This window comes from Cricetulus griseus, chromosome 5 (genome assembly GCF_003668045.3).
Source record: "Cricetulus griseus strain 17A/GY chromosome 5, alternate assembly CriGri-PICRH-1.0, whole genome shotgun sequence".
Classification (NCBI taxonomy): domain Eukaryota; kingdom Metazoa; phylum Chordata; class Mammalia; order Rodentia; family Cricetidae; genus Cricetulus; species Cricetulus griseus.
The window spans coordinates 49,694,108-49,709,428 of NC_048598.1; the positions used below are offsets into that span (position 1 = coordinate 49,694,108).

A 15,321-nucleotide genomic window follows, 5' to 3' on the forward strand; every position below is an offset into this window, starting at 1 on the left:
TCTGTCTTTGAATTGGAGGTGTGTTTCTTGTATGCAGCAGCAGGATGGATTCTGTCTTCGTATCCAATCTGTTAGCCTGTGTCTTTTTATAGGAGAGTTAAGATCATTAATATTGAGGGAAATTAAGTTCCATTCAGTGTTTATTCATGTTTGTTTTTGGTTTCTTGTTGGTATTGGTATTGTATGTGGATTTACCCTGCCTTTTATTTTGTGTTTTTGTAGAGTGGGATTCTCTATTGCCTATGTTTATGCGAGTGTAGTTGATTTCCTTAGGTTGGAGTTTTCCTTCCAGTACTTTCTGTAGGGCTGGATTAGTGGTTACATATTATTTAAATCTGGTTTTGTCATGGAATATTTTGTTTTCTCCATTTATAGTGATTGAAAGCTTTGCTGGGTATAGTAGTCTGTGCTGGCATGCACATTCTCTCAGAGTTGGTAGAATATTTATCCAGGTCCTTCTAGCTTTCAGAGTTTCCATGGAGAAGTCTGGTGTAATTCTGATAGGTTTGCCTTTATATGTTGCTTGGCCTTTTTCCCTTGCTGCTCTTAATATTTTGTCTTTATTCTGTATGTTTGGTGTTTTAATTATTATGTGACGTGGGTACTTTCTTTTGTGATCCACTCTATTTGGCGTTCTGTAGGCTTCTTGTACTTATATTGGCATGTCTTTCTTTAGGTTGAGAAAGTTTTCTTCTATGATTTTATTGAATCCGTTTTCTGCACCTTTGAGTTGGGTTTCTTCTCCTTCTTCTATACCTATTATCCTTAGGTTTGGTCTTTTCACGGTGTCCCAAATTTCCTGAATATTTTGTGTTATGGATTTGTTAGACTTCAGATTTTCTTTGCTTGACGAGTTTATTTCCTCTACTTTGTCTTCAGCGTCTGAGATTCTGTCTTCCATCTCTTGTATTCTATTGGTTATGCTTGCATCTGTGGTTCCTGATTGTTTACTCAGCTTTTCCACTTCCACCATTCCCTCAGTTTGTGTTTTCTTTATTTTCTCTAATTCAGTTTTCAGGTCCTGAACTGTTTCCTTCAGGTGTTTAATTGTATTTTCTTGGCTGTTTTGGCTTTCCTTGATTTCTTGCATCTTTTGGTTTGTCTTTTCTTGCATTTCTCTGAAGGATTTTTTGATTTCCTTTTTTAGGTTCTCTATCATCTCCATGAAGTTGTTTCTCTTCTGCTTCATCTGTGTTGCGATGTTCTTGTCTTGCTGGTGTAGAGTCCCTAGACTCTGGTGGTGTCATATTGGTTTTCCTGTTGTTGGATGTGTTCTTATATTGTCCTCTTCCCATCTCTTGTTCCAGTGGGTACAGTTGGTGTCACTTCCTTTCCTGGTGTGTATGGGTCCAGTGTTCTCTTCAGGTGTGTGCAATTGACTTTGATACTCTGATTGGTTTCAAGTTGGGTGCAGGTCTGAGGCACTTGCTCTCCAGGTGGGTGAGAGCAGCACTGGTACAGAGATGTCAGCTGACTCTGGATTGGTTGGTCCTCAGGGTTCGAGTCGTCCTGTTGAAGATCCCTGGGCAGGGTTTGCAGGGTGGGCAGATGGAAGTTGGGCCCAAGACAAGGGCTGAAGCAGCTCTCCTCTGCACTCTCTGCACTCTGTGGGGGCTGGAATAGCCCAGCGAACTCAGCAGAGTCAGGATCCCAGGGGCCTCAGGGACTGATTCAGTCAGTCTGCAGATCCCTGGGCAGGATTTGCCAGGGCGGGCAGGTGGAAGTTGAGCTCAAGTTAGGAGCCAAATCAGCTCACCTCTGGACTCTCCGCACTCAGTGGGGGCCGGAATGGCCCAGCGATCTCAGCAGAGACAGGATCCCAGAGTCTTCAGGGACCAATTCAGTCACAGAAGTATTTTTGAAGCTGTTTAACAAACAATTTCATATGGGAGAAAATTCAGACATATCAGGAATGAAAACAATTTTCCATTCTGTTACAAAATTATGTTTTATTATTTGTTCAATTTTCTGAGATTTTATTCTGTTGATTGATCTGCCTATAGTGACCTTCATATGACTTTCCTCAGTTATCATAACCTTGTGCTGCAATGTTAAGCTTACAGTACAAACATATTTATCCCTCCACTATATATTCTTATTATTCTCCATACCTATAGCTTTCTCATCACAAATAAGAGATTCTTATGAAACAAATCAATCACATAGTTCCCATGCCCCCATGACTATTGGTCCTTCTCAGGTGTCTTGAGATTTTTAATTACTCTAGTCAATATTTTAAATATTGTTTTCGAAGAAAGTTATAGTACTTTGGCTAATCACTTGCTTTTATTTACTCTAACCATATACATTTGACTCTTCATTTCAAATTATTAGCAAATGTATCCAGGACCCATACTGAAATTTTCTCAGATTCAAAAAGGACTCTCATTGTCCGTTAGAAATTACAACACATAACACATTGAAAGGTGTATACATAGCCCTTACTTAAGTCATAACACAACCAGTTTTATTATTATGACATAATATTGTTGTATTATTGGATGATCTATAGCATAGGAAATAATTTCTTATGGAGTCTTACAAATGGAATATGAAGGAGAGTGACAGTGACTACAACTATCTAATATCTTATACCAATACTAGCAATTAAACAACTGTTTAAAACACAGTATAACTTTGATATTCTTTTTGTAACAACACATCTATCAAAAAAGAAAATTCAATCTAGCAAATTTTTAATAATCTATCTGCTCATATTTTACTTTTAGTATTTTTGACATTATGGACTAAAATTAAGATAAGGGGAGAGCAACAAATGTGAACATTTCACAGCTTTCAAGCATGGGACCAAAGCTGGTCATGTCATTTCCTATGTAGAGTATCTGAGACAGTGATTTACTTTGCTCTTGTAGGTTTCAAGTACGCATATCCCTTTATGATACATACTGTCTCTGAGACGTAAAAGACTGGACATCATAGTTCTCACATCATAGACCAGTCTGTATGGTGACCTTATCATTTTATTTGGCAGAATTTATAGGTATAAATAATAGTTTCATTTGTACATTGATTGTATAGCTATTTTAACTTAGCAGGTAGCTCATTTCTTGAAATTGATTTTATTTTTCCTGGAATTATTTTCACATAGCAACAGATCAATTGGAGAAGTGTAAAGCACCAAAGGCAAAGGATAAGGAAGCAATTCAACCCAATAGGAATGAATTTAATCATAATGTCAGTGTGAGTTACAAATGTAGAGGAAAGCAGGAGTATAAACACTCAATCTGCATCAATGGAAGATGGGATCCTGAGCCAACCTGTACAAGTAAGCTCTTGTTTGCACTGTCCTCTAGTGGTTATTCTAGTATTTACTTACCTGTGATAGTAGTAGCCTTGAGCTCTTAAACCACAGTAAATTTTGTTGAGAATTTCTTATGTGAATTCTGCATTTTTATCATTTCCAACTCTCCCTCTTCCACTTGAACAACTCTGAGTCCCCTGTACTTTCTGTCCAATTCATGACCTCTTCTTACACACACACACACACACACACACACACACACACACACACACTATGCATACATTTACATGCATATATATACATACATATATATATATATCTTGTATATATAAATTCATCCTGATGTGTCCATTTATTGTTTTTCCTATAGATATATGATTAGCACTAAGAACTTGAGATTGGATAACCTATTTGTTGGCTCACCCATCCCTGGAAAAGTTTAATTTTCCTACTCTATGTAACCTTAATTTAATATATTTCAGATTATAATTCATTTAAAACATCATAAAGACTAGAATAAATTAAAATAAGTTTGATAGAAACACTGCAAAACTGCTTTAAAAAACAAATGAGAACAATTCAAAGGACAAGAATAATTACTAAACTGCTATATAAGGTGAAAACTATAAAATCTACATAACTATTATACAGTCATAAGTAATTTGTCATTTAATGATAATCATTACTTCAATAATTTAGATACTGTATTTAGTCAAGAATTCTGGTTTCTGATGTATTTTGGGAGCAGACAAAGGATCCTGCCCTCCTCCACCGCAGATTCCAAATGCCCAAGAGATGCAAACCACAGTGAAATACTGGGATGGAGAAAAAGTATCTGTTCTTTGTCAAGACAATTACCTAATACAGAACACAGAAGAAATGGTGTGCAAAAATGGAAGGTGGCAGTCATTGCCACGATGCATTGGTCAGTAGCTATGACTTATTTTACAACATTATTGTTTTAAGTACTCTAGAGAACTCAAGTGACGGCATATTTAAAAGCTAGGGCTTAAGATATAAACCAAACAGTTTGTTTCTGTTATCCAGTATAAACTTTTTATTTATGCATCACTGTTTCATTTGTGTTCTTCATATAGCAAAAATTCCATGTTCTGAGCCTCCTGAAATAGACCATGGACGAATTATATTACCACGATCATCAGAAGAAAGGAGAGAAACAGATTTTTCCAGACGTCATGAACACGGCATTACACTCAACTATGTTTGTGATGATGGTTTTATGATGGCTGAGGATCATGGTGTAACCTGCCACATGGGAAAGTGGAGCTCTCCACCTCGTTGTGTTGGTGAGAGAAGCATGAAAATTCAATTCTGGTTTTAGAACAAGTCTTTACCAATAATCTACTCTCATCAAAGCCAGGAGAAAGAATGGTTTAGACTGGCACATATAATCATTTACCACAAGTTTATATTTGCATAAATTGATCTATCCTGCTATTATTAGTTGGATTGATTGTCTTAAAATCTACTTTTACTCTTACATTTCTGTTTTTTAATATGATGCATAGTCTACTGACTTTACCTGCTCATGGGAGTAGTAGTGTTTCAGTTGTTCATTTGTCACCAAGTGTTAAACTTCTAAGTGCACACACCCGGAAATGCTGTTTCTGAGATTCTTATTTCCTTTTTTTTAAAATTTCTTTGTCACTCATGATTTGTCAGACATTTCAGTGTCAAGTTTTATTCAGGGTTGAATCAGCTTAAGATATTCGAGACAAAAGAAATTCTTCTTAGGAAGCACTGTCCACCTCTTCTGTGATGGCACATCTTCCTTGTTAACATTCCTTCCAATACCACTATACATAGAACTGACACATACAAACAAGTTTCTGAATTAGTGCAATGTGGAATCATTTCACTCTGTTCCTCTCATTGTGTTATTTTAAGGACTTCCTTGTGGACCTCCACCTTCAATCCCTCATGGGATTGTGTCTCATGGACTAGACAGTTACCAATATGGAGAAGAGGTGACATACAGCTGTGCTGAAGGATTTGGAGTTTCTGGACAAGCATTTATGAAATGTGTAGGAGGAACTTGGTCCCAGCCACCAGCTTGCATAAGTATAATTTTATTTTCACTCTCTGTGTAATAGATTTTTTTAATTCAAGCTACATGTGGCACAAATAAAAAAGTAAGTTGTACTTTTAGCATATCACAAGGTTTTACTGGATACTGACAGACAAACACAGTACTGGTAAAACATAGTTTGATAACTTTGAGCCCAGTTATTCATTTTCACTTCATGTAGTTTGAGCTATCAGCATCCATAGACTTCTAGAAAACACTGGTTCTGTTCAAGAGATTCATCACTACAGTGATGGTTTTAGCAGCAATGCCACTACAACTACATATTCTCTAAAATTTGAAATCATAATTATAATTAATTTATATTTGATGAACCTAAAAAGTAGAAATGTATCATACTTTGATCTGAGAGAAAAATTGAAGCAATATGAAAATGTGTCAAGAATTTTAACCATCAATAGGTTGGTATCTGTAGCCACTATCATTACTATCTTATTTATTTTCATAAATTTGGAATAATTTAATGTAACTAAAACAAATGAGAAACCTGCAGTATTTATTGTCTCTATGAACCTAATTATTGCTTTATATATTTTATATCCTACACTTTTCTGAAAACAAAACCCTATATATTCTTTTTATTTCAGGAACTGATTGTGACAGTTTACCCAGGTTTGAAAATGCTATACTCATAGAAGAGGAAAAAGATTCATATAGGTCAGGTGAACAAGTGACATTCAAATGTGCACCTTCTTATCAAATGAATGGGTCCAACATTGTGACATGTGTCAATCGCACATGGATTGGAGAGGTAGTATGCAAAGGTAGTTTGATAAACTTTCAACATATACTTATTATAGTTTTAGAGGACTAGCAAAATGTAAAAGTGGGCAAAGGTTTGCTTTTAAAAACATGATGAAATTTGTTTAAGTTCAAAATAAAAGTATAACATTAAAAACCCAATTGCTAAGCATATAGATTGATGGTCTTCGAGTGTGGCTCCATGGCTAACATCATCAGTATCTTTGGGGTGGGTTTATGAAAGTAATTTAACACTGAGGTTCTCATCCTAGAGATCTTATATAGGAAAACATCTAGATATGACAACAAGTTGTCTACAATAACCTTATATGTGCAAACTCAGTTTGACAACCATTTCTTTAGGCTTTAAACATTTTTAAATGCATTGTTAAATAATCACCTTTCAACTGAGTTCTTGTTTATATCTCATCTTCTCTAATTCATTATAATATTAAGTATTTCATTTATTCTTTTCTAGTTCCTTCCATTTATCTGTGAATTTGTGTGTGTGTGTGTGTGTGTGAGAGAGAGAGAGAGAGAGAGAGAGAGAGAGAGAGAGAGAGAGAGAGAGAGAGCAAATTTATCACATATTGTTTATCTATTCATCCGCTGAGGAATTCATTTGGAATCTTATGTGTTGATTGTATACTCAAGAAGAACAGATAGGTACTGATATTTTCTTTTACTCCTTAGATACTTCATGTGGGGAACCACCACATGTGGAAAATGCTACTATACTAACAAGACCCATGGCTAGATATCCATCCAATGAAAGGGTACGGTACGAATGTAATAAACCTTTTGAACTATTTGGTGAAGTAGAAGTGATGTGTCAAAATGGGATTTGGACAGAACCACCAAAATGCAAAGGTAGGCCATCAGATTTCCCAATGCTTATTTGATAGTGTAATTTGGTTACTATACATTAGTGAAGATTAATTGAACTCATTCTTAAGAGAAGCATTCTTCTATTTTTTCTTTTTACTTTTAAAATTGAAAACAGACTCTTCTTTCATACAATATGTCCCCATGGAAATTTCCTCTCTCCACTCCTCCCAGCTCCCTCCCTCAACCAATCCACTCTTCTGTACATCCACTTTCTCAGCATTTCCCTTCAGAAAGGAGTCAGCCTTCAAGAGACAACAACCAAGCAATACAAAACAAGATACAATAAGACAAATCAAAATCCCTCATATGGGGCTGCACAGAGTAACTCAATAGGTGGAAAAGAATCACAAAATCAGGCAAAATAGTTATAGACACACCCATCTCCACTGTTGGAATCTTAGAAAAAACAGCAAGCTAAAAGCCATAACATATATGCCGAGCACATGCTGCAATCCCGTACAAGCCCCGTTTCCTGCTTCCGTCTGTGAGTCCATGTGAGGTTAGTTGATTCAGTGGGCCATGTTCTCCTGGTGTTCTTCATCCCCTCTCATTCCTACAATCTTTCCTTTCCCCCTTCTGTGGGGTTCCCTAATCTCCAAGGGAGGCATCCATTAGAGGCCTCCAGTGAAGACTTCTCATATTATCTGGCTGTGGGTCTCTGTACCTACTCCCATCTGCTCCAGAAGGAAACTTCTCTGATAATGACTGGACAAGGAACTAGCCAGGCTTTGATTCCTAGCAATTCAGGTAGCATGGGGCAAATGCCCTCTAGATTGGCCAACCATTAAATGATAGGCTCACAACCAAATTGATCGGAAAATGAAAATAGAATGATATTGATAAAGTTTAATTTTTTGGTGAATTTAATGAAGAATTATGGTGGGAGGTTTTCAGCAATGTTTCTATAAGATCTAGGAACAATTGCCACTAAGGAAAAATTCATCACTAAATCTTAAGGCCCTCATTTACTTACTGAATATTAAATATATAAATACATGTATAAGAAGTTTGAGGAGGGATTTTTAAAATATTTACTTTGAAAGGCAAATAAAAACATAGTAGAATATCTCCATATAGTAAAATACAATTTCTTCACCATTAGATTTCTCCATTTATTTTTTAAATATATTATTGATTCTTTGTGGATTTCACATCATACATACTAATCCCACTCATCTCCCTGTCCGATTGCTTCTACCCTCTGCCCTCTGCCCTGACATTCTCATTTCCAAAACAAAATTTAAAAATGAAAACAAAACAAAAACCTATAAAACAAATAGGCCAGGCAGGGGGTGGCACACAACTTTAATCCCAGCACTCAGGAGTCAGAGGCAGGTGGATCTCTGTGAGTTTGAGACCAGCCTGGTCTATAAGACCTAGTTCCAGGACAGCCTCCAAAGCCAAAGAGAAACCCTGTCTCAAAACACACACACAAACACACACACACACACACACACACACACACACACACACACACACACACAACCAAAAAATCCAAAAACAAAAACAAAAAAATAACACCACCAACCAGAAAATTTCAGCATTGACTTTATATGTGATCCAGTGAGTCGCATAGTACACCCTTTGGTCCATACTCATTGTTACAGTGAGTCATTGGTCTGGTTCAAAGTCTCTGACTCTGCACACTGTTGATGCTGGGCCCTCACTAGAACTCCTCTTGGATATCCTGTTTTTTGCCTGTGTCATGAAGATTCTGTAATTTGGATCTATAGGTTCAGCCCCTTCACACACTCCAGAAGCTCATAGGTGAGGTGGATGTTGGGGTGGGCTACTTTGTAGTTCTAGTTCTGGGCCTGTGTGGTAGCTGGGTTGGTCAACCTGCCAGCTTTCCCTCATCATTACCACCAGGGCGAGCTCTCCATCTTTGTCCTGGCTAGCTCACTCAGTGTAGCAGACAGCAAGGAGCAGGGCCAGTTTTCCTGTTTTCACCTGTTAGGGTCTGGCTCACATGCACTCATACCACTCTGTTTTGCCTAAGACAGGTGCAGATCCCACTATCTTTATTGTTGCAATTGGTGAGGAGCAGGGCCAGCTCTTCTTTTATCATGTCCCTGATCTGGCTCTCTCAACAGTCACAAGTGGCAAGGGATGGGGGGCATATTTTCCTTACCCTTGCCACTCCTTGGCATATGAGAGAGGGTACAGGGCAGTCTTCCCTCTCTCACTCCCACATGCCTAGCTCACCTGTGCCCCCAGCAACAGGGTCAGCTCTAGTATGCTGCCCAGATGAGGTGCTGTTCCGGTCGGTCTTCCTGTGTACTGCACTGGTGAGGGGCTGGATCAGCTCTCCCACTCTTGTGATCTCAAGACCAACTTTTCTCACTTGAAGTAGGTGGTGAGGGTCAAGGGTCAAGGGCCAAGAGGCAAGGGGCAAAGGGAGTATCTCTCCCTTGCCCATGCCACTGTGTGACATACCATTGGGCTAGCTCTCCGAGTCTCTAATCTTCAGGGCCAGCTGACCCACACCCCTGCCAGCAGGAACAGTTCTACCGTGCTGCCCTGGGGATGCACAGGACCTGATCTGTCAGGTGCTGCTGTTGGTGATGGGCAGGACTGGTTCTCCCTAGTGCTGCATCCAGTGAGGGCTGGGCCAACTTTGCAACCCTGGGCTCACTGCTTTTGGTGGTAACAGGAGCCATGGACCTCACCCCGGACTCCCAAAGTGTATCAGGATCAAAGATCAAGTCACAGCCCTTGGCTGCAGCCCAGGCCCAGACATCATCATGTCCCTGTGTGTAACAGGGCATCTATTTCAACATGTTTCTCACCACCCTTGCCTCTTCACATCTCCCTCTCTCCCCAGAAAATGAATCATTCTGTCCCCACCTCCATTTCTCCACTCTTTATTCACTCACCATAATGATGCCTGAGTGCCCAGCACCAGAGGCAGCAGGCATGCTCCTGGGTGATTTCTTCCCATCCCAGGTCCAGAGACCTAAGGCAGAGCTGTGCTTTTGTCCTCCAGAGCCTGCCAGGCCTAGAAATACAGAGTGGTTCCTATTTCTTTCTTTTTCTTTTTAACTTTTATTGATTCTTTGTAGATCAATAATACATCATACATCCTGATCCCACTCATCTCCCAGTCCCTTCATACATACCCCTGCCCTTGCAACCTTCTCCACAAATAAAATAAAATAAAATTTGAAAGAAAGAAAGGAAGGAAGGAAGAAAGAAATCTCATCGTGGAAACTAAGTTCATATGTCCTTACTTGCAAATATTCATTGAAGTGAGTCATTGGTCTGGTTTGAGGCCTTTGGCTTCTGCTACAGTATCAATACTGGGCCCTCACTGGAATTCTTCTTAGATATCCTGTTGTTGCCCTGTGCCTTGGAGATCCTGCAGCTTTGGCTCCACAGGACTGGCCCCTTCATGTGCTTCAGCAATTCATAGATGGAGTGGGGGTTGGGGTACCCAACTCAGGCCTGGTTCTGGGCCTGGATGGTAGCTGTGTTAGTCTGCCTACCAGCTCTCCTCCCTCATCCACACCACCAGAGAGAACTCTCCAGCACTGCCCTTGCTAGCTCACCTAATGCAGCAGGCAGCAAGGGGCACAGCCTGTACACTCCCTGGCAGGCTCAATGGCATCCACACCACCAGAATCAGCTCTATGGTGCTGCCCAGGCAAGGTGCAGAGCCCACTCTCCCAAGTGCTGCAAACAGAGAAGAGCAGGTCCAGCTCTCACTCTCATGCACATAAGGCCAGTTCTTTCTCCCGATGCAGGTGACACTCGTTGAGGGAAGAGAGGGCATATTTTCCTCACCCATGCCACCACATGGCAGATGGGGGCAGCTCTCCTACTCTCATGTGTCTTGCTCACACATGCCCCCACCAACAAAGTCAGCTCTATTCTGCTGCCCAGTCGAATGTACAGGGACAAATCTACAGGTGGTAAGGGGCAGGGCCAGCTCTCCTTCCTGCCACATGTGAGAAGCGGTGAGGGTCAATAGGATTTCCTCATTTCTTATATGTTGAATTCAAAATATGGAAGTTTGCTATGAATACATGTTGAGGCATAGTTTTATAAGGACAGAAGTTTCCTGAACTATGACAATTAGTCACTTACTAGTGAATATGAACTATATATTGTTGATGCATAAATTTACATCATGTCTATAAAGAAACTTCAACTGCCTAGTCCACCACTCAAATCTCTGTATTCTGATCATTTGCATGTGAAACAATTACTAGTAGGTTTGACGCATCTGTTCTTTTGTTAATTTGTGTTTGCATTCTGTATTTATCAGTCTTATTTCTTGTCTGCCCCCACCACCCACCCAGCTTGCTTTGGAGGAATAGTTCTCAAGAGTTAAATTTTGACATGCATCTTTTCTTCATTTTGAGTATACAATTAGAGTATGTTATTAATAATCATTTCCTAGCCATCTGTTACTGAAGTCACCCTAGGTATTTCTGTGCTTGCCATCCTTTACTGATGCAGATATTTTCTATTCCAAAGAAAAAGTAGAAACTACTTACCTTGAAAATCTATTTATGGTTCCCATGTTTCACTTGAAGATTCCTTTAGTGTTTCCTGTTACATATCTGGAGCACCATTCTCAAATGCTAGGTTTCATCAAAAACTTAAACATAATTTTATGAGCAGGAAGATGATTTAATATTTTACCAGTTACTCTTCTCCTAAGTTTTAATTGTTATTTTTATTTCTGTAATGAATTCTGATACTTGTCTTTCTGGGGAACTCTGTGTTGGAGATAAATCCTCTTTACCTTCTTTTATCTGCAATGTCTCATTATTGTCTTTATTGGAAAGGCTAGCACCACAGGACATAGCATTCAAGGGTGACATTTATTTCCTTTCACTTCCTATGGCCTTCATGGAAGTAGATGGAAAGTCACTTTCTTTTGGATCTTGACCAATGTGGTTGATTATTTTATTAAGATGTTTGTCAAGATGTTTACTTTAAGCAGTTTCAATACATGTATCTTCATGAATTTCATGGCATGTGTACTGTTTGAGTTTAGCCAGGTCTAATATATGCACATTCACACCTATGGCCAGCTTTTTCCTTTTTTCTCCACACTAATTTTTTTTTTATCTTGAACACTTTTTTTCTTCTAAACAATGTTGGAGTTCAGTTTCATGATACTCCTGTTGAGATCTTACTCAACAGAACAAAATACCAGTTCTTGATTTCAGTCTTCTCCTGTGACCATGCCAGCAAAATCAGCAGTCCAGAAGGGAAACAAATATCGCACAGCATTGTGAAGTTAGTCAAGTCCTGAATCTCTTAACTAGAATTCCCAATGTATTTCCCTTTCCTATATTGTTTACTAAAAATATTATGTCCAAGAATTCCCATTGTACCTAGCAAAAGTATAACATATAGATGCCTATAACTATGTCACCCCTATAATGGATCAAGAAACCCTCATTTGTGTTCTGTAACTTTAAAAGCTTCAAATTCTTGTCTATAAATAAGTTTCTAAAAATAATAATAAAGACCAGGAATATGTAGATCAATAAATACTGGATCAGGAATATATAGAGGAATAAATACTCCAGTGTCTTGAGAACAAAGAAACACTGTTCCTCTACATTGGCATCTGTATGTTAGAAGCTATTGAGACTTTTAACAGCACTAGAAGGCTTCAGAGAAGATATGCTTTCTCCAGTTCAGGAACTGCTCTAGGTGAGAAGGATGGAAGAACTTGTAACTCTCAGTTTATATGTTCGAAATTTCTTCAAGTAAGTCGTATCTGTAGCTAGAAATCAGCAAAGACTTGTTTAGAACTGTTTTTTCACTGTTTCTCTTTAAGCCTCTAGTTTGATTTGATCTCTCAAACATCAAACATTGTGTTCTTAGATTCAACAGGGAAATGTGGGCCTCCTCCTCCTATTGACAATGGAGACATCACCTCCTTCCCTCTGTCAGTATACGCACCATTATCATCAGTTGAATATCAGTGCCAGTCCTTGTACCAACTGCAGGGCAACAAGAAAATAACATGTAGAAATGGAGAGTGGTCTGAGCCACCAAAATGTTTACGTAAGTACCTCATTCTCATAGACCATAGGAGATTTAGTTTCATGATACAGATATTTTTCTGTTAATAATAGAACATTCACAGACTAAAAGCTCTCCTTTGCTTACCAAAGCCAAATATCAGCATCTGATGAGAAAGCAAGATTTTTGATTCTTTTTTCATATAAAATATTTGACAAAATTATTAATGATCTTTTTCATTATTGAGTTTTTACTAACATGCGTTGATGTCCATACAACTTGGTGCCAGAAAGATATTACCATACCTGTTATCTCAGTCAGTGTTCTGTTGGTTTGAAAAGACACCATGACCTGGGACAGTCTTATGATAGAAAGCATTTAATTGGGAAATGCTTAAAGTTTCAGCGGTATAGTGCATCATCATCATCATCTGTGTGGGGGGGAGGGGAATGGTGGCACACAGGCAAACATGGTGGGACATAGCTGGGAGTTCCATATCTGGCTCTGAAGGCAGTAGGATGCTGTAAACATTGGGCCTGGCTTGGGCTTTTGAAATTTAAATCCTATCCCCAGAGACACACTTCTAACAGGGCTATAGGTACTCCAACAAGTCCATAGTCCCAGTCCATTTCAAGCAGCACCACTCCCTGATAAATAAGCAATTAATAAGTCTATGGAGGCTTCTTAATTAGGGTCTCTATTGCTGTGATGAAACACCATTACTAAAAACAAGCTGGAGAGAAAAGGGTTTATTTGGCTTTCACTTTCATATTGCTGCTCATGATCAAAGGAAGTCAGTGCAGGAACTCAAACAGGACAGGATCCTGGAGGCTGGAGCTAATGCAGAGGCCATGGAGGGGTACTGCCTACTGGCTTGCTTTTCATGCCTTTCTTATAAAACCCAAGACTGCCTTTCTATAAAACCCAGCACCACCTACCATGGGCTTGTCCCTCCCCCATTGATCACTAATTACAGCTGGATCTCATTTCCTCAACTGAGGCTCCTTTTTCTCTGATGACTCCAGCTTGTGTCAAGTGTCAAGTTGACATACAAACCAGCTAGTACAGAGGCCATTCTTATTCAAATCACCACTTCAGTATACACCTTGTAGTTATTAAATCCATGGCCCTCATATAAGATATAAGATTCCCTTTTTTGGAGATAATCATCTAAATTGTATTAATCACTGTCATACATTCAAGAGTAATTTTAGTTTTTCTTTCTACTATGTGAGACCAAGGACTTGTCTTCCTTTGTTTGATTCATTTCACTTAATGTTCTCCAATGCCCTTTTGTAACTAAAATAATAAAATATATCTGTAATGCCTGAAAAATATTTCACATATAAGCATTTCACATTGTCTTTATAAATTCATCAACTGGTGGGCACACAGTTTTCCCTTCTTAGCTACTGTGACATAGCAATTGCAATAAATGTATGCATACAAGTCAAAGATAAAACTCTAATTTCAATCTTCTATGGTTAGCAATCCTGTTTTTCAAGCAACACTTGTGGATAGGCTCTTTTGCTGGACAAGTTTTTTTTTTTTTTGTCTCTTGTCTCCAAAATGGTAGTCATAGTTTGTCATCTATTCCTGTCCTTTTATATACCTGTGATACCTGTGTATATTTATGCCAGTATTAGTTGGTATTTCTCTCTGTAGCTCTTCATTATAAATTGAGTTTGGATATCAGGATTCCTCCCCCAGTGTTCCAAAATATCTGAGGTTATTTGTTTTGTTTTGTTTTGAGAGAGAGTTTCTCTGTGTAGTAGTCCTGGCTGTCCTGGTGCTTACTCTCTAGTTCTGTCTGGTTTTACCTCCTGAAAGCTAAGATTAAAGGCATGAGCCATCACTGCCTAGCTCTAAAATAAAATTAAGACAATTTTTGTACCTATATTTGACGTTTGTACTGTATTTTTGTATTTTCTGTTCTAGTGGAGGAGAGGTGCACCTTTGAAGAATCTTGATGCCTTCCATTTTGTCATACTACTTGATTTTTATGCACACATTCTGGGAATTTGTATATACCATATCTATGGAGACTTTCTTAGCAAGAACTTCTCTACTGGAGATGTATCTTGAGCTACAATGAAGGAGTTATTTCCATGTAGCACTTCTGGGTTGCTTGATTGTAATTAACACCTCTGGGCACAACCTGATCCACTGTTTCTGTGAATTAGGCTTAAACTAGGACACTTTTCAGCTCAGGTAGACGGTAGACAGTACAGGGTGCAGAGTGATTGTTGTGTCAAGACTCCTACAGTGACTCATAGAAGATGATGCTGTTTTTCTCAGAAACTGTGGTTGGCACATCTCCTAATCACAAGGGTTA

The 15,321-nt window shown here is 38.8% G+C and overlaps 1 protein-coding gene across 1 annotated transcript in view; it reads left to right on the plus strand.

Moving 5' to 3' along the window:
• Positions 1 to 15,321, plus strand: part of LOC100765974 (complement factor H) — a 77,511-nt gene that overhangs the window by 60,931 nt on the left and 1,259 nt on the right. Inside the window, exons 15-21 of the mRNA XM_027417434.2 lie at positions 3,110 to 3,286; positions 4,011 to 4,187; positions 4,360 to 4,569; positions 5,171 to 5,344; positions 5,957 to 6,133; positions 6,804 to 6,980; positions 12,846 to 13,028. Of these exons, the coding sequence (XP_027273235.1) occupies positions 3,110 to 3,286; positions 4,011 to 4,187; positions 4,360 to 4,569; positions 5,171 to 5,344; positions 5,957 to 6,133; positions 6,804 to 6,980; positions 12,846 to 13,028 (1,275 nt within the window). The remainder of the gene's footprint in view (positions 1 to 3,109; positions 3,287 to 4,010; positions 4,188 to 4,359; positions 4,570 to 5,170; positions 5,345 to 5,956; positions 6,134 to 6,803; positions 6,981 to 12,845; positions 13,029 to 15,321) is intronic.